This window comes from Ictalurus punctatus, chromosome 4, assembly GCF_001660625.3.
Source record: "Ictalurus punctatus breed USDA103 chromosome 4, Coco_2.0, whole genome shotgun sequence".
Classification (NCBI taxonomy): Eukaryota; Metazoa; Chordata; class Actinopteri; order Siluriformes; family Ictaluridae; genus Ictalurus; species Ictalurus punctatus.
The window spans coordinates 7,566,257-7,590,129 of NC_071284.1; the positions used below are offsets into that span (position 1 = coordinate 7,566,257).

A 23,873-nucleotide genomic window follows, 5' to 3' on the forward strand; every position below is an offset into this window, starting at 1 on the left:
TTATTTAAAATAACTATCATTTTATATTTCCTCAGTATTTCATGATTTTGTATAGTTGCATTTGTGTCTGTTTTGGGTAACTTTTTGCTGTTTGTAGCAATTCCGTATATGATTTAAAATAATTATAATAATATTTCCCTCTAAACGCTCATATAAAGAAATGGAACATCTAAATGAACATCAGAGTGAATTTAAGTGTGAAATAGATAGAAATATCCCCGAGTTTTTATCGTTACACGGTTGTAGTTTTGTTATTATGTGCTTCTTTTGCTTACTTGTATGACTTGGTTTATTTAACATTTGGTTGCTATTGAAAATGTTCCATTTAATACTCAATTACAGTTTCTATAATACACGCATTGTGTGTTTCGGCACTTATTGATATAAATTCCAGCTCTAATTATGTTCTTGTGTTAATCTTTTATTCATCATTTTAACTTGTGTGTTTTATGATATTGTAAATATATATTTTAAAAATGTTGCTATTCATCAACCAAAAAATAATTTAGTCAGGCGCATTTTTAGCCACCCTCGAGACCAAATTTGTTACCCAGAATTCCATTCGGCCGCCCTTTTCCGCCATCTTTATTGCTGTATCCAGCAGGTAAAAATTTCCCGTTGCCTTTAAAATATAATTTTTGTACATGTTATGAAGTGATATTAAGAGCGATATTTATATAAAACTTTAGCTAAACGTCTACTTTTCATAGGTTGGTGGGTTTTGTTTGGTATAAAGATAAGATGGTGAAGATTTCGTCTTGATTGAGAGTTTACTGTGTCTGCTCCCTGCAGGCGGATTTCTGAACGATTCAGATTATAGTTAAATACAGTGCTGCTTTTACAGAAGGAGAGGTGTTGTTATTTGGGTGGAGTTGCTCTTTACTAATGCTCCATATTTAGAATAAATTAGAAAGCTGGCTAGTTAACGCGTCAGTATTGAGCAGTGTGTGAAATGGGAGTTCAGTGAGCCTGATGATGACAACCGGTTCTCAATAAACTATCAAACTGTATGACCTTTGTGTTTTGTTTTTTTCTTTTTTTTCCTTTCAGATATCCATTGGGCTGGTAACCAGATTAAAAGACTTAACAATGCCTGGAAGGTGATTTGCTTTTGCATCTGTGTGTGTGTGTGTGTGTGTGTGGTGACTTTGGAAAAGCTTTCACATGGTCAAATGTAGACATCCCCCCCCAAAAAAGCCAGTGTATTGAACTGTACTGATATTTCTCATTAACGTGTATTTCATCAAGTAAAGTTATAGAATTTTCAAGTCTACTCCGAAAGTGAAACGGAAGAAAGTTTAAATGATTTCTCTGTGTCGACCTCTACATTTATAACCTAGTGAATTTAAGGGTATAAAAACTTCCAAAATGTAAAGAATTATAATTTTACAATAAGAAACTAACAAAAGTCATTGCTTTATTAGCATCATCCACATCTGTCTGTCTCACCTGTCTCACCTGAGCCTTGTTGTCGTCCCTTCACTACACTGATCTTGGTGTTCAAATTTTGTCCCGTGTCACTTTGACGTCGCTCGTCTTTGTTCTGATCAGCCGCTATCCGATTACAATCTGAACGGATTAGGATTATGGCCGTTTTGCTATGGCATGCACCTATGCACTCTCACACAGTGACCTTTCAAAGCGTACCAAAACGTGTTTATGCCGGTCATATGTGAGTAAACCGTCCTTACGTTGGTCAGAGTGCACCTGTTTATGTTCTGGGGTTCAGCTCATAGTGATAATCTGTCAAGGTGGATAGACAGCAGCTCCACGAGCTTATTGTGGCTTTCTTTTTTTAGCTGTAATTATAATAATTTGTCTAATTGATATGTTCTAGAGATCTATCAAAGCCTGTCTCCTTGAGATGCTCACTGAACACCTTGTAAACCTCAGTGGGTTTGAAAGCTGTTCAGAAACATGTTCATCAGACCAAATTTCAGCGAGGAGTTTTTTGTTTGTTTGTTTTACTTCATCTTTCGGCCCAAGTTAAACCGCGATTTTTATGTTGCGAGCCATTAGAAAAACAAACGTGCTGTTTACGTAACAGTTCCCATCATGCATTGCGATACAGGTTGGTTCGTCAGGTCACATTGCTTTCTCACTACAAGAGAACCGCTCAAGAGTTCGCTTGCAGTCGGGCCAAGACCACCTGACCGCTTGTTTTGGTGTGGAACCGAGCATGGTTGCCATGTTTGTGCGCACCAGGTTCCATAACGAATGCTCCAAATGAGCCAGGTGTGAAAATGCCCTTAGACATCTTTAGACAGATCGCCACTTTACTGCTGCGTCTGTTAAACTTGGTCCTTCCACATGAAGGCAGATGTCAAGTTTAGAAAGCGGCCTAAATGAAAACGTTTCCATGTCAGTTTGGTGAAAATATTTTTATAAAATTGAGACTTCAAAGTACATTATTGGCAGAGAAACTACATTTTGGTCAAGGCACAAATTTTTGTAATTTTTGGCAGGTCAGATAGGTTTTCCCAGAATGCCACACAATGCTGACATAGTTTGTTTGTGTGTGTTTTTTTTATTTATTGGCACATCTTGCTGTTTTTTCATGGCCTAGGTTGTGGTGCAAGGCAATCTTTGCTGGATATAAGCGTGGCTTGAGGAACCAACGTGAGCATACAGCACTGCTAAAGGTAGAGGGAGTCTACAGCCGTAATGAAGTGGACTTCTACCTGGGGAAACGCTGTGCCTATGTCTACAAGGCAAAGAAGTAAGTGTGCACTTATCTCACATCTTGCTGATGTGAAGTCTGCCACTGTCAAGACATTTTGATGTAAAAACGCATCTTTTCGAGCAGGAGAGACATTGATTTGAATCGGATGTTGCATGATGTTGGTGCGGCTCACAGTCTAGTCGAAGTGTCTAATTTGAGTGTACTGGATCCATTTCAGATAGTTCTTCCGTCATCCAAAACTGCACTCAGAGACCCCCTTAACTGTAAAATAAATGCCCCTCTCCCCCTCCAAACATAATCCATCTTTTTATTGAGGTTTGGATTAAACCCATTTAATATAATAAATTGTGATTTCCAGCAATAACGAAATCTCTGACCCCAGAGAGCTTTTGTTCTAAAGTGTACTGCTGCTTTAGGGCCAGTTGGACGTGCAAGTAAACATATCTGCATCTGCATGTTGAGAAGGTGTTAATGGATGAGCATAGTTCACAGAGAACGAGGTTTGAAGCTGCATGCACATGGTCAGATTCGCAGAAAGCGTACTTGGAAAAGCCTTAAGTGCACAATCTCTTGGATCTGAGCTTTTAAAGTACATTGTGCAAAAGAAATGATCTTGCAACCTTTGTTAAATTAAAAAATATATATTTGTAGTTTGTCTCCAGTTTATCACCGCTTGTCGTGGGAACTGTATTGGTCCATATTTTGTTTTGGGAAAGAAAACAATTTAATCATGCTTGCTGTTCCCATGAAGCATAGTCACCAGGTCCAGGGTTTTATTTTTTGCTTATTGTTTTTGCAGTGGTTGAAGTCATGTTTCGTGCCATCTGGTGTAAACTTTAGAGGCTGTTGTTGTGTGTGACAATCCAATGAGATCAGCAGTTTCTGAAATATTCAGACTGGCACCATCATCCATGCGCTAGTCAAGACCACTGTGATAACCTTTCCTTCCTCATTCTGATGTTTGATTTAAATATTTACAGAAGCTTTTGAACTGTTTTTTTATGTATTGCTGGCAAATGATTGGATAATCTTGGCTTCACTGGTTGCATGAAATTTAAAATCATACGCCAATGTTTGTTCTAATATGCATTGCTGTTTGTGCTTTGTCCTTAGAACTACAGTGACCCCAGGTGGGAAACCCAATAAGACCCGTGTTATCTGGGGTAAAGTCACACGTGCTCACGGTAACAGTGGTATGGTGCGTGCCAAGTTCACAAGCAACCTGCCACCCAAAGCCATCGGGCACAGAATACGCGTGGTAAGTAGACCTGCATAGAATGCCACATGTTGCCGAGTAGCTGATCTTACCCATGGTATTTAATGAAATTGTTAGGAAAGGTCTTCTCATAGCAGCACTTGGTGGGTTGTCTATGCTTCTCGTTCCCTCCAAAACCAAGTTCATGGAGTTAAACCAAACCCCTGAGCTGCTCTAAACGGCCTATGTAATGGCTCAAGGGTCATGATTCGATTCTGTATGTTAAGCTGCTTAGTTCTGACGAGTGTGAAGGGATCATCAGAGGGGTTTAAGTTATTTACAGTGCTGGCTGGTGTCACTGTAAAGGACAGGGGAAGAGAGAGGATGGGCAATTTTACACCCTTGGTCAAACAAAACCACTGTTTTGCCAGCTGTGTAGAAATCCTGAATAAAAAGTAATGCCACTAGTATAGTGACTTTTTTTTTTTATCTCATCATGCAGACCAAATGAGTTTTGATTGTTCAGCACATGAAAGAAAGAAAAATATAGCTTGGTTTTGGGTTAATGGATGATCTAGACTATAACATATATTTATTTGCCGATAGTGGATTTTATCCATACCGATTACTAAGTTGGGCGGACCTGCCGATAACTGATTAATCAACCGATCAACGGTTTTTAAAACTGTTAATAAATGAAAACGTAACACTCAAAGTAAAATACTGCTGAACTTTATTACAAAAATTAACAGCACTGACTTTTTAAAAATGAAATAAATATTAACTGAATAAATATTAAAGTTGATGAGAGATACGTTCAAGTTGAACCAAAAAGAAACACTGCAAATAACAAACAAAAATAGATACATCCAGAAATTTATCAAAAAACACTTTAAACAACAACAAAATTTGTCAGTGAAAGTTTTCACCACTAGAGTCTGCTCTCGTACTGTATAATGACAGCGGACCCTTCACGGACTCAACCGGGAAAAACTAGCCGTATGGATTTCTGTCGATAATCGATAGTTCCAGCAATCTGTTATCTGTGCCGATTAATCGGTCAACCTATAAATACCACTATATACATACATAAGATCTTTATAGAGATGCCTTCTATGTGCCAGCTTTATTCCATTCAGCCTTCTGGATACATTCGTTTTATGGTTAGGTTTCCAATGTATCAGTCCCTAAATAACAGACGGTTTTTGGGGTATAGGTCATTTGATCCCTCACACAGTTGAGAGACAGTTCACTAGTGAGCTTTTTTTTTCTTCACTCATGACTGTCAGTGGGATGCAAAGTGCAGGCTCAGTAAAATATCTCATTTTTGCAGTGGCAAAATTGGCGTCAGTTAGCCAGGTAGTCTAATGTTGGGTAGTTTTTCTGCTTATTTTTGCCCTGACGTTACTGTACCATTGCATTTTTAGTTTTAAGGTAAATAAATGTCAAAGCAGGCAGTCAGTGTAGTTTGCAGCACATGAAGGCAAAGGAGCTCTGGAAATTTTTGGATAATCATTGATCGGTTGAGGAAGGGCTGTGTCAGAGAAGGAAATGGGCGAAAGGAAACTCGTAATAAGATAGGGCACGGTTTATTTTTGTCGGCCTTAAAGCTACAGACACGACATTTTCCTCCAACTTGATCACCAGCATGATAGTCTGTCACGTTGTCAGTCTTCCAAAGCCTACTTGGGCCACACTCGTATGCAGACTGACCTCATCATACATGTTTTATGTGAGGGCTTTCTATCTACTTACACTTGTCTGGTCTTGCTTAAAAGGCGTAGGCTATTTTTGCTCTGCAAAATTAAACACTTGGATCAGGATTTTTTATTTTATTTTTTTTTAACAAAATGCTGTTGCACCTGAATAAAGGAAAAGGGTGTAGTTACACTGCTCCTGTATACAACAACTATCCTAGAAGCTGTAATGGTGTAGATGTGTATAATTATAGTACTGTGTATATGTAATTTAGATTTATCTTTCTATTTTGTGTCTTGCAATTATTTGCTATTGCTCTAGAATGGAACACTAAATTGTCCTTTTTTGTGTTTCAGATGCTGTACCCCTCCCGTGTCTAATGAATATTTTTGGAAGTACATTAATTATAATTATACTTAATGCTAATTAAATATAATTATAATTAGTAATTATTGTCTGCCTGTTTTCTGTTCAGTTCTATTAAGCATGTGCTTAGATCAGTGGTGTGCAAGCGCTTTGGACCAATGGCTACACTGTTTAAGGTGAAATAAGGCTGCAGCCACATATACTGAGATTAAATATGAAAATGTATTTGTTTGAATTGCATGCTAGATACCATCGACAAACCATAGTTAGCATTCTAGTTTACTTGTAAAGAAATCGGGGCTGTAGGGTAATGTAAGGCTGAATGACAGCTGACCACTGTCTTAATGTAAAGAGGAGAAAAACCAGTATATTGGATTTTAATGTTTGTAAGCTGAATAATAACAGCAGTATTATAACAATAACCAGAATAATATTGTATAAATAAAAAATAACTGAAATTACACTGCCAGGTTTACGAATCAAAATAACATGCAATAATGATGTACATTGAATTAGGATTAATAAAAGATTGACAGTGGACTGTTGGAGGAAAACAAAAGGGTGTCAAACTCCTGCACCGTTTCAGTCAATTTTAGGTACATAATAATTTTGCAAGAGTGGTAAGTCTGGTGTCGTTTTTGATATTGAAATCCACATAACGGAGGACAGATGCGGAGCAGTAAACTGTGGTGGAGAATGGTATTGTAGGTCTTTAAAGAAATTGTTTGCACACATGTATATGGTAACAGTATTGCTGGGCAGCTGTGACTCATGTGGTAGAGTGAGTTGTCCACTAATCATAGGGCTGGTGGTTCGACTCCCGGCCCACAGGATTCCACATGCTGAAGTGTTCTTGGGCAGGACACTGAACCCCAAGTTGCTCCTGATTGCAAGCTAGCACCTTGCATGGCAGCTCTGCTACCATTGGTGTGTGAATGAGAACCAGTGTAGAACTTTTTGTAGAACTGCTAAGGTTAAAAAATAATAATAAAAAAGCGCAATATAAGTGCAGACCATTTATAGGCTTATGAAAGAGTTAGAAATTTGATAGTCACTTGTTTTTTGTTTGTGTTAAAAACTTTCCAATGGAAACCGAACTCCGATACTTGCATTGTTCACAATATGCGTGCTTAATTTCATTCTTCTGCCTGGTTTGGAAGTGACCTCTAAGATGGACCTGTGCCTTGAAATGACCCATAAATCTTTTTTTTTTCTTCTTTTTTTAATTATTACATTTTAAGTGAATCCACGTGTCATGAATGAATAAAAATCACAATATGTGAACAATTCCAGCAACAAAACAGATGTCTGAGCTTGTCCCCTGCTTGGTCATACCTGCATAAAACCCAGAAAGGTCAGATGTAAAGTTTTTGCAGCCGTCCATGCCTTGCTTATGTCAAACAGTGGTCTGCGCATGCGCAATGGACTCAGCTCACGTTTTGGTGTTCGCATGGGTTTGGATATCATATTTGGACTTTTAAAGCACTTAACACTTGCGTTATGAAGGTTATCACTGATAGTTTTGAGACACTTTAATTATATAACTGTGTTTACTTTATCCCAAGGCGTGGGTTTGTTTTAAGTAACCAAAGTGCATGGTTATTCAACATGGATTGTTTGCATCTGCTTTAAATGCGAAAAAAATATCAGCTTCCCCAGAGCTATGAACACTTAATATTTAAAGTAAAATTTTGCCTCTTAGTTAATCAAATGTAAATAAAGTAGGCCTAGCCAATCATCTTTAGTGCCAAGTGCATTCTTGTGTGCTTTCCATTTGAGTTTCTTTGTTCATACACGTACAGACAATGATTTGACCAGTTTTTATGGTCAAAAAAAGGGTTTGGTGGTGAGTTAGTGTTAATCCAGAGGAACGGAAGCTGTAGGAATCTGTTTTACATCATATACTGTGTAAACACCGTCACTAAGCGGAAGTAAGTCTATCTCCTTTTCTTTATCCATGCTTGCCGTGTCTAACGTGGAAAATAACATCATGACCGATTAGAAAAGATAAATGGCATGAAAACACCGAAGGTAATAGGAAGAAGCTTTGTGTAATTCAAGCTCATCCTATTTACCGTCGTTTGTTTTGTCGCGTTAATGCCTACATGTAGTGCCTCATGGGTACTGTAGTCTTTTAACGCGCACTTTTTATCTGCGCATGTAGTCATAAAAACTACATTTCCCATCATGCTTCCGGTCCTAACAGCGCAAGTAGGATGCTTTATAAGCGAGTTGTTTTTTGGGGGGTTTTTTTTTGCTCTTCGAAAATCTGCAGATCGTCGGGAGGAATTTTACAGGTAAACTTACCCTGAATCCTGTCTTTCTTATTCGGAAACAGTATAAATAAGCGTTTAACGATAGTGATTCCTTGCTATAGATGTTTTACCGATAATGAAATAAATGGTTTTAGATGTAAACTTAAAAGGACCACATAACAAACGAATAATATAACCGGAATTAAATAAGCAGCTGTATGGTACAGTAGATTATTATATCCCTCTGTAGGTACATATATAAATATTTTTATTTTAGGCATTTGAGGTTTGTCTGATTGTCTAGTGATGTAGCCAGAACAACCATTTTCCCTGATGATGCCTGATATAATGTATTTTTTCTTTCTATAAAGCTTGCATTTTATCTGGTGCAAGAGAAAACCAACTTATTGTGTCCATGCTCATGATCATGTTATTTACCTATCAGTAAATGAGGAAAACAGTCAAAGTTCAAGCTTATTTCTAGTTAACGTCAGATTACAGGTGTTTCCATCAGATATTAAACAGTGCAGTGCTTTATGTGATGGCAAAAGTGAATGAGGAAGTGTAGGTTTCTCGTCCATGCTCTGTAGGAACTTCCCTTTAGACATGTTTGTACACTTGTCCTGTTGGGCCTCAGAGGACGTCATTAAATATCATAATATTTAATATTCAATATTAAATATTGAAGGGAAAAAGAAAACGGGACATATTTGTGGCCTCGGGTGTTCATGTATTCTCAGACATGGGTACAGTTGGTGAATAAATATTGTTTTGTCTCCTGCTCTAAACAGTACTGATGCTGGATATTAATTAATGAGTTAAATGAAATTTGCTGAACGTTTTTTTCAGGCTAACCAGCTAGACATGAATATGAACTAGATAAAGAGCATGCTTTCTGCCAGAAATTCTCAATTAATCCGTGTTCAGATATTAGTAGTAGTCGTAGACAGGTGTCTATGTGACAGAGCCTTTAGTTTCTGATTTGCAGCATCAATATTGTGCTAATAAAATAATAATAATAATAAAAAAAGCTGTTTTCCTGTACCTCATTTATTATTTGGACCTAGAAAGATAGATGTTATCTTAGAAGTCGGCTGTGCTTTTGCTGCCGTCCAAATGGGACTTGCGGGTTGTTTTGTTTTTTTTAAGACATAAATAGATCCTCTTTTTTTTTTTTTCTTCTTTTGAGCCAGAGTTCTGGAAAATTCTGGCAACAAAACTTGGGAGTCTTTACACCAGGAAAAAAAACCAAACAACAACAACAAAAATGCTGCCAATCACTTTCCGAACGGATTGCAGGGGTAGTGATGATATATTTGCGCCATCATGATGACCATGCAATGAATATTGTATATTGTGTTATATTGATATTATTATAATTCCCTTAAAAATACCTTTGACATTTTATTATCTTGTTGTCATGTCAGTATATTTTAAAACTTGGAGTCATACTTGTACTATATATGACGTATCTGAATAACCAAAAATGTTTTGCTGTGCATAAGCTAGTTACGGACAGATTTCCTCGCCCTTTACGCGACACTTTGTTTTTCTTCTTCCGTCTCTGATGACTCGGGTAGATAAAAGCTCAGAGTGGAGGCCCTTAAAGCGCTCCTATGGTTGCTAATAGAAGATGAAAGAACATGATTTGGGAAAGGACTGCCTGGCAGCAGGTCCTGCGTACAGGGCCGTTCCCTCCAGAGAGGTTTTACCATCAAACGAAGTGGACCACTATCAGCTCACCAACGTCCAGGTCAGTGTGAAGTGTTCAACATCTATTAAAGGGCTCCTGAAATGTTTCCATGTTTGTCTCTGGGCCTGATCGTGTTCTCAGCATAAGTGTCAGATTTGGGCATGTGAGATGATGCTGACGCGGCCATACGCAGTTAGTGCTAAAGAACCTACAGCTGTTGTTTTGTGTTCGGACACCGTATCCCTCCCTCGTATTGTTGTCCGCTTTCACCAATCAGCGATTTGTCAGCATGTTAGGCGAGGGTCTTCTGTTGCCCTTTTTCTCTTTGTGTTGCACTGTCGAGCCTATCTCTCTCTACCTCTCTCTCTTTCTCTCTCCCCACTGTTCAGTATTCCTGTGGGGCTGCCCGGCCAGGGTCTGATTGGCTGCTTTCTTTCTGCTGTGCTCAGTTGTTTACATAACCCGAGCCCGTCCTTTCTGGCGCTGACCGCCAATGGCATCGCAGAGTTGCAGTGATGCATTGAGCAGCCTTAGCAACCGATAGGTCGATCCCCCCCCCTCCCATCTGTCTTGCCTGAGGTGGTTGTGCAACGTGACCACATTTGAGAAAGGAGGAATGAGAACAGGAGGAAAGAGTGAGGAGGGATTGAGGGACGATGAAGGGAGGGGACTGTCTTTGCACTGCAGAATGCATTTTTTGAAAAGCGTTTTCATTCAGAAAAGCCAGGGATGCAGAACAGAACGTTCCATATTTTTTTTCCCCCCGTTCTTTCTTTTTTTGCTGCACAGCATTTGTGCATTTGCAATATGTACGACAACATCTTAACCAACGAGCTTAACTCATGTTCGACAATGTGCGTTGTGATGACGTCACACGACACGTCTTGGCCCAAATCTGTGGAAAATCTGCTAGCTCCTTTGAATTAGAAAAATTGCTAGCTCCTCCGAATATTGCAGTGTTGGCTTGATTTTGCATTCAATTCTGCGATCGGAAATCGATAAATCCTGGCTGGACTGATGTTTTATTCTATCTATTTTAATATCATCCCTGTTTGTGTTTTATTTGGCAGTAGACAGCTTTTGATTTTGCCAGTAATTGCACTTCTGAGATGGCTGTCCCATTTAAGAGAGGGAGAGAGAGACTTAGTATTTTTAAGGCAGCATTGCATTTATGCCTCACACTCTGAATGAGACTCATTTGTGGTTCTTTTGCTGCCTAATGAGAATGGGTGATAATATCATAATCATCATTATTATCAGCACATGCTGCTCGTGGCAGAATTACTAAAAGACTACTGATCACACCAGCTCACGACATATCTCTGTCTTGGCAGATCTTTTCATTCATTGCTTTAGAATATTCTGCTGAGGGAAATTGATACGTCACTCTGGGCCTTTAGTTGATGCGGACGTCCTGTCATTGTGCAGTTGTTCTCCAATTATTGGAGTGACTGAAGTTTCTGGAAAGCAGTAGAAGGTTGCATGTGGCTTACGACATCTCTTGCCACGTTGAGTATCTCTCTGCTGAGGGGGAACATAAGTGTGGCTTTATGTGGCGCATGACAAATTCTAGACAGTCTGCAGTCTCGCGTCAGTGAACTCTGCAGCACAGTTGATGCATTGTCATTGTACAAGGAGTTTCTCAGTTGGATCAATTAGCCTCGTTGTTTTTTTACGCAAAGTGGCCTGTCGGGTTTAATGACATTTCTCAGCAGTTCAGGTTAATAAAATTGTGACTCATGGATGCGTGTGTGAATCATAGCGCTCTCTGATTTGAATGGAAGAGGCAAAAGTACAGAGTGTCACCAGTCGAGTTTTGATTTAAAGAGAATGAGCTTGTGAGCCGAATGTAGTCCGTTTTGCTCTTAATCTGATCGTGAAACACTTCAAAGAACCTTGTGTTCCTGGACAATCCTGCTTGCTTTTCCTGCCTTTGAGGGCTGTTAAATGTTTCATCCCACGGTGCTATTGAATTCCCGAATCCAGTTGGTCAGGAACGGTCGATTAATTTTCTATAACAGCATCTCTGACAGTAACGCTGGCTATTCAGAGGTTTATATTAATGCGCTCCTCCTAATACATTACGACTACATTACATTACATTTGTATAGTAATAACGTGGCTTGTATAAGAGATGCTCCATATAATGTAAGCTCAATAGATGAAAAAAAACTGTTTGCTTTCTGGTCCCGGAACCAACCCCAGACACTGGAGGGTGGCACGAGTCCGTGCATTCTCAGTGCCGGTCCCAAGCCCGGAAAATGAGGACGGTTGCTTCAGGAAAGGCATCCGGCGTAAAACTTGCGCCAGATTCAAAATACGAGGACGGGTGATCTGCTGTGGCGATCCCAAACGGGAGCAGCCAAAAGATGGGGGAAAAACTTGTAGAAAATGTCCAACTTTCACCATGTGAAGTGTTTTCCCAGGCTGATGCACATTTCCAAAGCAGTCCAAACCATGCAGTCGTAGTTACCAGGACTAGTCAAGTCCGAGTCTCAAGGCCAAACCAAGATCAAGTCCAAATAAAAGAATATGATCTGTTTGACATATGGTTAAGATGAATGCATTTCGATTGCTTGGAAAACATTTCTTAACTTTGACCTGCAAAATAAATAAAAAAAAGGATGAACAAGGTTTTTTGTACTTCCTGATTTTCTTATACGGACCCAAACACTTAACTGAACTGAATTAGGCAGGTACTTGTTTAGCCTGGCCTGGTCATAGTTCTCGGGTCTTTATTGTTATCATTATTAGAATTATTTTTGTAATTATTACTCTGATAATTCAATTCGGTTTTATTTGTATAGCGCTTTTAACAATGGACATTGTCCCAGAGCAGCTTTACAGAAACATATAAATTCACAATATAGATTTTAAATGTACAAATTTATCCCTAACGAGCAAGCCAGAGGCGACGGTGGCAAGGAAATACTCCCTGAGACGGTATGAGGAAGAAACCTCGAGAGAAACCAGACTCAAAAGGGAACCTGTCCTCATCTAGGTGACAACGGATAATATAATTATAAATAAATCCCTTCTATAAATGTGTTAATACTACATGGTCAAGTAGTGCAGTTGTGTAATCAGGATAATTCATTACAGTTTTTGCATGAAGTCTGTTTTGTTGAACTTATCCACTGTTCACTGATGGGGACTTGAGTGCAAAACTGTTTGTGTCAATGCAGTCCTAAAACTATCAAAGCATAAGTGTTCATATGAATTGAGGTCCAAAGCCATCTTTAAGTGGTACCATCCTCAGCAATCTCAATGATCTTTAGGCTGCACCATGTGGGGCTATCCTCAGCAGCTGCAAGTGACTTCTAATTGATGAGAACGCCAACCAGAAGTACGGTATCAGGATGGATTGGGCAGGTTCGGAGAACAGAAGGGGTCAGGATCACTGGTAACATGTGTAGCTCGACAGAAAGAGAGAGAGAGAGAGAGAGAAGGAGAGATTATTAGGTACTTAGTGTCCTGTAATGGTTAAGGACGATGTACTTTGCATTAGTGCAAGCAGGGACTCTGGCAAGACTAGCTATGACAGCGTAACTAAAAGGGAGAGCCAGAAGATAACACAGACATGAGGGCGCCCTGGGTCATCCTCCACTCCACCATCAACAAACCCGGGTGAATGTGTGAGAGTAGGGGGTGACAGCATCCAAACATCCCAGTTCACCACAACACTCTATGCCTGTGAGCCATCTAGACCTACTCCCTTACTTAAGAAAAAAACTTCACAAAAAGCTTGACTAAACAAAGACGTTTTCAGCCTGGATTTAAACACTGAGACTGTGTCTGAGTCTGTGTCTGAGACTGTTCCATAACTGTGGGGCTTTGTTAGAGAAAACTCTTCCCCCTGCTGAAGCCTTCGCTATTCAAGGTAACAACAAATAGCCTGCACCTTTTGATCAAAGTAGGCATGGAGGATCATGAAAGACCAAAAGATCGCTCAGGTACTGCATCACAAGACCATTCAGTGCTTTATAGGTCAATAGTAGTATTTTATAATCAATGCAAAATTGTACTGGGAGCCAATGCAGTGAGGATAAACTAGTGATGATCTAGACATCTCTTCTGGTTCTATTAAGGACCCTTGCAGCTGCATTCTGGATTAACTGGAGCTTGTTTATGCTATTACTGGAACATCCACAGGATAATGTGTGCTCTGCTTCTGATTGTGCACATACGACAGAGATGTGTGTGTGTAGCATGAGACTGGGCCTTTGCTCCTACTGTGTAATTACCAGGCCTGCACTTTCATAACAATTTCTAATAGTAACAATGCTGAAAGAAAAACCGAGAGCCATTAAAAAACAACAACAACAACAACAACTTTTTAACTACTGGCAAACTGGTTAGTCAGGCTTTAACCAGGCCAGCTATGCAGACAGAGTGAGGTAGAAGATGAAAACATGAGAGGAACAACTGAGAGGAAAAAATATTTTTTACAACTGCAGTGTCTCCATCTGCTCTTTGCAAGATTGCATTAACTTCAAGAGTAAAAAGAGCAGATTAAAATTTTATAAATAGAAAGAACAGAGATGAGCCACATCGAGGGAAAAGTTTGATGAAAAATGAAATGTAAACGATTTTTTCCCTTTCAACAAATATTAAAACATTTGGCAACTAAAGTTTTCCCGTTTTACATTTGTACTGCAGCTGCGAAGCTAATACATTTACATTCATTCACTTAGCGGACGCCTTTATCCAAAGCGACTTACAAATGAGAAAAATACAAGCAAAGCGATACATCAAGCAGAGAACAATACAAGTAGAGAACAATACAAGCTAATGTAGCTAACAAATCAGGAAAGCTAGTAGCTGTCATTTTAGCACTATGTAGAAACCATTTGCACATGACCAGAAAACAGGAGAATCTGTCTGTATGACAAAATAAATGAAATTTTTTTTTTACGGCATTTGGCAGACGAACTTATCCAGAGCGACTTACGTTTATCTCATTTATAAGGGCCCAACAGTGGTAGCTTGACAATGCTGGGGCTTGAACTCCCGACCTTCCGATCAGTAACTCAGAGCCCTTAAACACTGAGCCACCACACGTTCTACACAGTCCGTGGTGATTTAAACATGCAGCTTGCACAATGCTACGCTGGAAGAAGAACAAACGTTAGAAAGCAAACGTCTCGATGGCACGGAGACCAAGCATCACCTTTTCCTCACTTCTGCATACACACACACATACACACATAATGTGTCCTCTGGTCAGAGTGGTTAGTCATAGCATGAGCAGTGTGTGAGAGATGCAGTGTGAGACTTTTCTTTCCACTGGCTGTGTGGAACATTAGCTTCCTGAAGGGTCGTTGTGACCGAGAAACGTGTCCATCTGTGTCTTTGTGTAAGTAGATGAATGCAGCAGAATTGTTATAATTACTGCGACCGGATTGAGCCGCATGCAAAAGAGAAACACATTTCAGTTCAGGAAAGAACTGTATATTGTAGGGTGAAGGGTCTTCCCAGGCCAATGCGCATTTCTAAAGCATGCAGTCGTAGTTACCCTTAAACTGTGAAGCATGTAAGACACAATGTCCTGTTCTAACTGATAGAAAAGATACACTCGCACCAGCCGAAGCTAAAATGGATATATGTTTGCCTCACTAATCCATTTGTAACAGTACAGACGTTGTCAGGAATGGGGCTGTAGTCGAGTCCGCCATCTCCAGGACTAGTAAAGACTGAGTCTCAAGGCCAAACCAATTCAATTCAGTTTTATCTGTGTAGAGCTCTTAACAATGGACATCGTCTCAAAGCAGCTTTACAGAAACATAAATGTCCAAATTTCACCATGTGAAGGGTTTTCCCAGGCTGATACAGATTTACAAAGCAGTCCAAAGCATGTAGTTATGACTAGACAAGACCGAGTCTCAAGGCCAAACCAAGATCAAGTCCAAATAAAAGAAAATGATCTGTTTGACATATGGTTAAGATGAAAGCATTTCTAATGCTTGGAAAACATTTCTTACCTTTGACCCACAAAATAAAATATTAAAAAAGAGATGAACAAGGTTTTTTTTTTTTTGTACTTCCTGATTTTCTTATACGGCCCCAAACACTTAACTGAACTGAATTAGGCAGGTACTTGTTTAGCCTGGCCTGGTCATAGTTCTCGGGTCTTTATTGTTATCATTGTTAGAATTATTTTTGTAATTATTATTGTGATAATTAAATTCAAATCGTTTTTATTTGTATAGCGCTTTTAACAATGGACATTGTCTCAAAGCATCTTTACAGAAACATATAAACACAGGATGCAGATTTTAAATGTACAAATTTATCCCTATTGAGCAAGCCAGAGGTGACGGTGGCGAGGAAAAACCGCCTAAGATGATATGAGGAAGAAACCTTGAGAGGAAACAGACTCAAAAAGGAACCCGTCCTCATCTCGGTAATAACGGATAGTGTAAAAGTAAAAGAAAGTTGATTATGGTTTTTATATGAAGTCTGTTTTTTTGAAATAGTCCACTGTTCAGTAAAGGAGACCTGGGTGCAAAATTGTACGTGGTAATTGCAGTCCCAAGGCCATCGCGACCTAGTTCCAGCGACCACAGAGAGAAACCAAGATCGAGTCCAAATAAAAGCAGAACTGAGTTACGATTCAGACCGAAAGACCCTTGTTTCGAGACAAAGCCTTTACTTCAACTAGGTGGCTTCACTTGTGAAGAAGGTATTGCTTCTCGTCAAAAGTTGTGCATGAGCAAAGAAAAGGCAACAGATTTCCGTCAGGACCAAGAGTATATTTAGCACGACCAATGCCTAAGACCAAGAGTCTTTTTACCACTAAGTCCGAGACAATCCAAGTAATACAGAAAACGGTTTACTTTTGACTTCATAAGTACAATCAGGTTCATAAGTATTTGGACAGCGACACAATGGTTGTAATTTTGCGTCTGTACACCACAGTGGATTTGAAATGAAGCAATCAAGAGGGGATTAAAGTGTAGACTTTTAGCTTTAATTTGACAAAATTTAACAATTTAACAGGGTTTAACAAAAATATTTCATTAACCGTTCAGGAATTACAGCCATTTTTTTTTTAGTCTGGCTCAAAAGTAATTGGACAATTGACTGATGAGCAGTCTCATGACCAGGTGCGGTGTGTTCCCTTGTTATTTCATGCCATGAAGGAGATGACAGGTCTGGAGTTGATTCCAAGTGTTGAATTTGCATTTGGTAGCTGTGTCAAGTCAAGAGTCAAGTGGCTTTTATTGTCATTTCAACTATATACAGCTGGTACAGTACAGGGTGAAACTAAACAACGTCCCTCCAGGACCATGGTGCTACAGGAAACAACACACTAACCACACGAGGCAACACAGAACTAAATAAAACCTACACTTTTCTACATAAAGTGCACACGTGTGCTAACAACGCAAGACCATACAGTAACTACTAAAACAGGACAATAGGCACAGTAAGAGACAGTGTAGCGCCGAGCAGTTCTCAGTTCTAGTGTGGAAGTGTTAGACATAACAGATAGTGCAGGAGAATAACATTATAATAAAAGTGCTGTGAATGTAAACATAACATACTATGACATAGTCTTCAGCAGGTAAGCTTATACCATATATGGACATAGTAGTTATTGCGGTAGCAGACAGGTAAAGAAGAACAAACGTTGGAAAGCAAACATGTTGATAGATTACATTTGAGGTAATTGGAAAATTGTGTAAATTAAATTTTTGGCAAAACGATCGCTTCAAAACTGAACGACAGATTACGTCGTGGTATAAGTGTTCGTTGATGGCTTATTGAACCAGACTTGCATAGGAAGTGTGTGTGTGTGCGTGCGTGCGTGTGTGTGATGAAAAATCACGAGCCTTTATCTGAAAAGTGCTTGTGACCAAACAAACAGTTTTTGCCATTTTGCTTAAAGAACCGAGTCATGCTCTTTCTTTTAAACTGTAACATGTGACCCATCACTTCCTTACACACACTTGCTCACTTCCTTTTTCCATTTTTGCTCTGTTAAGTTGTTGCAATGATACGCTATCTACCGCAGAAGCAAAAAAATTCGCTGACTCATATCTGTGTGTGTGTGTGTGTGTGTGTGTGTGTGTGTGTGTGTGTGTGTGTGTGTGTGTGTGTGTGTGTGTGTGTGTGTGGGTCAGGATGCTCTGGAGACAGCAGGCCGGGCCGAAGGCGGCTTCCCGCTGGATGCATGCGGCGGCGCTCACGCTAAAGAGCTGGATGAGGAAGGAGGCCGAAGCAAGTACCACCACAGCGTCGGTGTCCTTAAGCCCTTCCGCTCCACCAGCAAGTAAGCTTTTTAGAGTGTAAATATTAGGAAGGTATCTCAATACCCAATATGTTACAAAAACATGTTTCCTCATTTTGCTGCTCTGTACATGAATGTTTTTTGTTTGTTTGTTTGTTTTGTTGCATTGCACCACAGCACTATTGAATTCTCACTTCTGATTGGTTCGAAGGTTTTGGTTAATTATCAGTAGTTCTGGCTGTAAGGCAAATCACAGGTTTATATTAATGCACTTGTTCTAATATGTTATCGTTTCTATAGTAACCGCTTACACAGCAGATTTCGCATAAATGCGTTTAAAATGTTCAGTCCGTCATATTGTGAGCAGACGTTTATTTAGCATTCATTTAAGGAGTCTCCAGTGTCGGGGCTTTCTTTAAATTTTCCCATACAGTCTTCCGGAAAGTCTTCAGGATGGAGGGCTTTGTGCTTTTTTTGGTTAACTTATTTGTCTTATTAGAGAGGTAACAAGAGTTTATAGCTGTTATAATTCAAGTCACTTGCTTCATGGGCATTAAATGTCTTAAAAATGAGATGTCTTAAGGAAGCTTTTCTAAGGGAATGAAAGTCATTTTTTTTGCTTATTTGTCTTTGCCTGTCTCAGACATGAGCACCCGGTGGACAACGCCGGCCTCTTCTCCTTCATGACCATCAGCTGGCTCACGCCACTGGCCAAAACGGCCCACAAGAAAGGCCAGCTTCTACTGGAGGACATTTGGGCTATATCGCAGTGGGAGAGCTGTGAGACCAACAGCAAACGGTCAGTATAAAACCCTGTGGATCTTCACTCCATATACAGTTATCTAACTCTTAGTCTTGAGGCTGTGAGGCTCATGTTGATATTATTGTGTGCAGACAGCTCTGCATACATCTCTGTTTAACTGGGTTCCCCTGTCTATACTATATCCTCTGGGATACCATTGTGGAATATCAGTTCTGCTGTGTCTATAGCTGTGGGAAGCTTGGGTACTGGGATAAGTTGACAGGCTTTGGAAAAATCTATTGATAAAATACCACAATGGTGGTGAATCTATTAGAGTTAGTGATGTCGGTTGGAAAGTTGAAACTAATGTGTGATCACGGTCAATGAGGAACAGGCAAGGGCGGTTTTTTGAAGAACTGGGTGAGGAGTAAACCCAATAACCTGATTTCTCATGGTGTGAGGAACATATCATGGACTTTGGGCAGGACTTTGGATTACCTCCATAATTTCCTCCATAATTTCCCGTCTGACTGGGGCAACTCTGCATGATGGAAGCAGAATTATCTCATCTTACTGTGTGCAAGGATTGACCTTGTGAATGAAGGAGAGAGTGTCAGCCTTGGCATTCTTGGAGCCAGGCCTACAAGTAACTATAACATTGAATCTCCTGATATACTGTGCCCATAGAGGTTGTCTAGGGTTTAGCTATTTGGCTGCCGTACAGTGGTTGCGGTGATGGAGTGGTGCTGGTTTTCCTTTAATGTGTCTCTTTTTCTTAAAAGAAGTCTTCATGGCCAAGATCTCACACTTGCGCATGATATACAGTGGGGGTCCAAACGTCTGAGAGCACTACTGAAAATTCTTCAATTTTTCATTCTTTACTAATTGAACTCAACCGTTACCGTTTACAAAATATACTACTGACAGTTTGAGTGAAAAGTAGAATCTTTTGAAATATCTACATGGATATGTACATGAGTTTCTTAGTATTCTGTACGTCCCGGTTTTTTGCTTTAATGACCGTGTGCACTCGAGCTGGCACGGTCTCCACAAGTTTGTGCAAAGCTTAGATCCATTTTAGATCAAATCGGTCGGAGCGTCGTCCGAACACGTTTCAATAGAAGATGATGGGCACGAGGAAAAGCTGACCTTTTCGTACAAAGCCGTTAACATGGACGATATCACAGGTTTGCTTACGTTTACACAGTGACCCTTTTAAATCGAAATAGTACAGCTATAAGGTCTCCTTTACCAACAAACATCACCGCAAAACTCAAAACAATTTTGCGCAATTGCAGTTTCGCCAATTCGAGTAGTTTTCTGCAAAAAAAAAAAAAAAAAAAAAGTTGGATCTCAAATCTTTAAATAATTTTGGCCGCGACAATCACAAAAAAACAGTTCCAAAATCCTGTACGGATTGATTTATACCAGATACCCTTGGAAATTTGAGAATCTTGAAAATGATTGAAGGTTTTATGGTGACCACAGTTGGTTTAAGAATGGCCACAACCAAGTCTTGGATCATTTGCATTTGATTGAATATGGGAAATAGATGGAAGAAGGTTGGTTGTTTATGCCGACTGTGTGTCTTTGTGTGTTCGCAGGCTGGCAGGACTTTGGGAGAAGGAGCTGAACGAGCGAGGGGACCAGGCCTCTCTCCACCGCGTTGTCTGGCTGTTCTGTCGTACCAGATTGCTGCTGTCCATCCTGTGCCTCATGGTCACTCAGCTCGCGGGCTTCAGTGGCCCAGTAAGTAACACCATCTCAGCTCCTGCCTCTCCTTTTCTCTCCTTCCACTCTATCTTTTTGCTGTCTATCACTCTCTCTTTCTATATATCATTAGCTCTGGGGTTGACCGAAGCCTGCCCCTTCAGGTCAAACACGAAGGTGAGTGTTTATATGGGGCATGGAAGGTGAATAGGATGAATAGGAATGTGTCATAAGATTTACCAGAGCTGTTACCATTATTGTGTTTAAATGTGGTTGCCAAAATACAATTACGATAATGGGTCATTTACATGTAGTGCTATTTATTTAGTGCTTTAAAAGTGACGTATCAAAATCATCATGTGGGATTGTTATATGATATACGTTTGGGATTAGTTTACAAATTAACTAGCTAAAAAAAAATCTTTGCGGCTTTTTATTTTGTTTTGCTTATTTACTTTATTTCTATCCGGGGTTTTTTTTTTTGTTTTGTTTTTTTTTTCCTTTCCAAGATGGCCAGTAAATGTTTTCTACATGTCTGATTCTGAAGTTTCTTAGTTCCATCACAGGTTTCTTTCTTTATAGGATTTTATAAACGAAATCACATTTACATTGTTCCCCATGGCCAAAAGAGTTTCATGTACTTGTTGGTTCGTATATACAGTATATATATCTATATATATCTATATATATCTATTTATCTATATTATGAATTTATATTGCATTCCTGGAAAGGTTTCCACTTTTCTTTCCCTCTAGATATGTTTCATGTTGTTAAGGAGGGCTTACTCACTTCAAGGGCAAATTCCATTTTATTTTACTTCTGGGTTCTTCACAGCACTTGCTGGGGCATTGGTGAGTAAACAGTCTAATGTTTAGGTCAACCATTCGTATATCTCAGAACTGCTCATTTGCTGAGATGACCTAAGACCTATTCAGAACTATGTTGATTTTAGTGTCATTAAGAGCACGTTTCTTAAGAGCAAGGAATTTTCCGGCCAAACAAATAACGTAGAGTTTTCCCCTTACCACAATGCAGTCAGTCACCTAAAACACGATTGATGTCCAGGGTTAGGTTCTTCCATATTTCCATAAATATTTCCATAAATATTCCTACATTGGTGCAATTTTATATCTTCCGTAAATGCGTAACCCGCTTGGCCCCATTGCAGAAATAAAGATTACTACATTTGGGTAAGGGGAATGTTCTTTTTTGATTTTTGATAGTGTCTACAGGGCATAAAATTAAATTTCAGCCCACGTTCATAATGTGGACGATCCTTTTTGCTCTTTGTACAACACATATTGATTGTTGGATTCCACACTGAAATTGTGACTTTACAAAAATAGAATAATAATAAGAATAATATGAGATTGGACTGCGAAAGTAACTTAAGATATCTCCAAACTACCGGGTAAGTGTTATGAAGTGCCCAGAAGTGAAACAACTGAATTCTTCCTTGAAGTCAGACTAACCAGAGAGCATAGACATCCTTTTTTGAATTTTAAGAAAGCTACATCATTATCCACTACTGCTTTGTGTCACAAATTCGGATTGTATGGCGTTGATGCAAAAGCACTAGTGTACGCCAGGGGCGTCAGGAGGATAGGCTAACTGGCTTTACAAGGAGAGCTTCTGTCACTGTCCCTCCATGGTGACACGGCAAGTCTCTGCCTCCCTCACCCTCTGGAGGACTGCAGATTTGACCCAAAATCCCAGATTTACCTATATTATATACTCTGCAGCAACTAGTCTCCATTACGTCTGATCATTCTAGATAGAGTTATTCAGGAAGATGTCCTCGACATAGAGTCCTAACTCGCTGTAAAGCAGAATATCTAGCTAAAGGATGCCTTTCTTCCCTTTTTTCTTTTTGAGTTAGGCAACATTTTTGGGAAGATGGCTAATGGAGGGAGGATGTGGGTTGGGTTGGGGGTTTGCTCGGGGGAAAGAGGTGGCTGTGGCCCCATGTGAGAGACATGTGACAGAGGCTATTCTTTAGATTCCACAGGGTGTCGGTTTTACCAGCGGAGTGAACACTGGCAGACAGAACACGTGATGACGCCCGCGAGGTAAGGGCACGTTTCCTTATGCAGGGCTGGATCAAGAGTTTATGCTCCTTTTTTCCCCCCCTTCCCCATCTGTCCCCCTCTCTCTCTCTCTGTCTTCCCTTTCTGATAATCAGTCTCTCTCTCTCTCTCCATACTCTCATATCTTTGTTTTGCTCTCACATCCAAAAATTGTTTCTTGATTTTGATCCAGCAGAAATGTCACTGGTTTGGAAATGAATTACGCTATAAGCTGTCTAATGTGTCATTTGTAATTGAAGTGGACACCATGTCCGTCATTTAGCTATGCACGAATGGACTGTTGATTAAGCAAAGCTTAAATCAACTGAAAATCCTGATGAAACAGGAAAGAAACTGGACTTGTGTTCTCCTGTCGAAAGTCTTAATTGGACTGATAAGCTCTTATACTGGAGAGATGCCCCGGTGCATTTTGATCCTCATTTCATTTTTCTTTGTATGTTGATGAATTCTTTGAACACATCATCTATGGACTCCTTCAATGACCTCAGTGGTCTTTTTTTTCTTTCTTTTTTAAAAAAAAAAAAAAACGTTTGTGGGGAATTCCTTTTTTTTTTTTTTTTTTTTTAAAGCTGTTCCACTGAGCTGAATACAAGTAGACAAGAAGACAAGTATTGTGACAAATCATGTCAAATTACAAATGACTCTTGCTCCGATGAGAGATTGGAAGACCTTTGACCTAAACTCGTTTTGTTTCGTTAAATCTTTTGCGTTTTTAAGTTTATTTTCTCTGCATCTTGTATATTTTGTTTTCCTGGTACATGTTTTTATTGTTCCACGAATGTGCATCATGGATGTCATATTCACTTTGAAACTTCACTTCTTTTTTTTTTTTTTATTTTATTTTTTTTTAATTTTTTTTTTTTTTAAATAAAATCTTGCTGTTGTGATGAACCATAAGCGAATGGTGGCGAATGTTCTCAGTATGTATGATGAGCTCTCCTGAATGCCAAAGTGTGTGAAATTGAGTGATGTGTATGTGGTGTTTGTGCAATGCTGAAGTGGCTGTTCTTGTTCTTGTCTCCTATACCTATATGCTTTTTTTGCTCCTAATTTTTGATTTAACTGATATTGATTTTCAGGTATTAAAACAAAAGTGCGTCTCCGTCCTGTATCCCAGCCTGATGTGACTGTAGGTAAAATGCCTTTGAATCCGCCAAAAAAAAGGGATGTCTGTAATAACATGTTGTTAGCAGTGCACTGTCTTTTGTTT

The 23,873-nt window shown here is 39.5% G+C and overlaps 2 protein-coding genes across 2 annotated transcripts in view; both read left to right on the forward strand.

Moving 5' to 3' along the window:
• The first annotated feature begins 583 nt into the window (after positions 1–583).
• On the forward strand, positions 584–6,023 carry rpl35a (ribosomal protein L35a). Its single transcript, NM_001200287.1, is given in 5 exon segments — positions 584–604; positions 1,051–1,100; positions 2,567–2,719; positions 3,797–3,941; positions 5,933–6,023. Coding segments are annotated over 4 exon segments (333 nt in total). The 5' UTR covers positions 584–604; positions 1,051–1,089; the 3' UTR covers positions 5,957–6,023.
• A 2,103-nt stretch (positions 6,024–8,126) lies between these two features.
• The window catches only part of abcc5 (ATP-binding cassette, sub-family C (CFTR/MRP), member 5), a 34,270-nt gene continuing 18,523 nt past the window's right edge, over positions 8,127–23,873 (forward strand). The window contains exons 1-5 of the mRNA XM_017465785.3: positions 8,127–8,239; positions 9,778–9,950; positions 18,017–18,165; positions 18,767–18,922; positions 20,470–20,614. Coding sequence (XP_017321274.3) covers positions 9,831–9,950; positions 18,017–18,165; positions 18,767–18,922; positions 20,470–20,614 — 570 coding nt within the window. The 5' untranslated portion in view covers positions 8,127–8,239; positions 9,778–9,830. The remainder of the gene's footprint in view (positions 8,240–9,777; positions 9,951–18,016; positions 18,166–18,766; positions 18,923–20,469; positions 20,615–23,873) is intronic.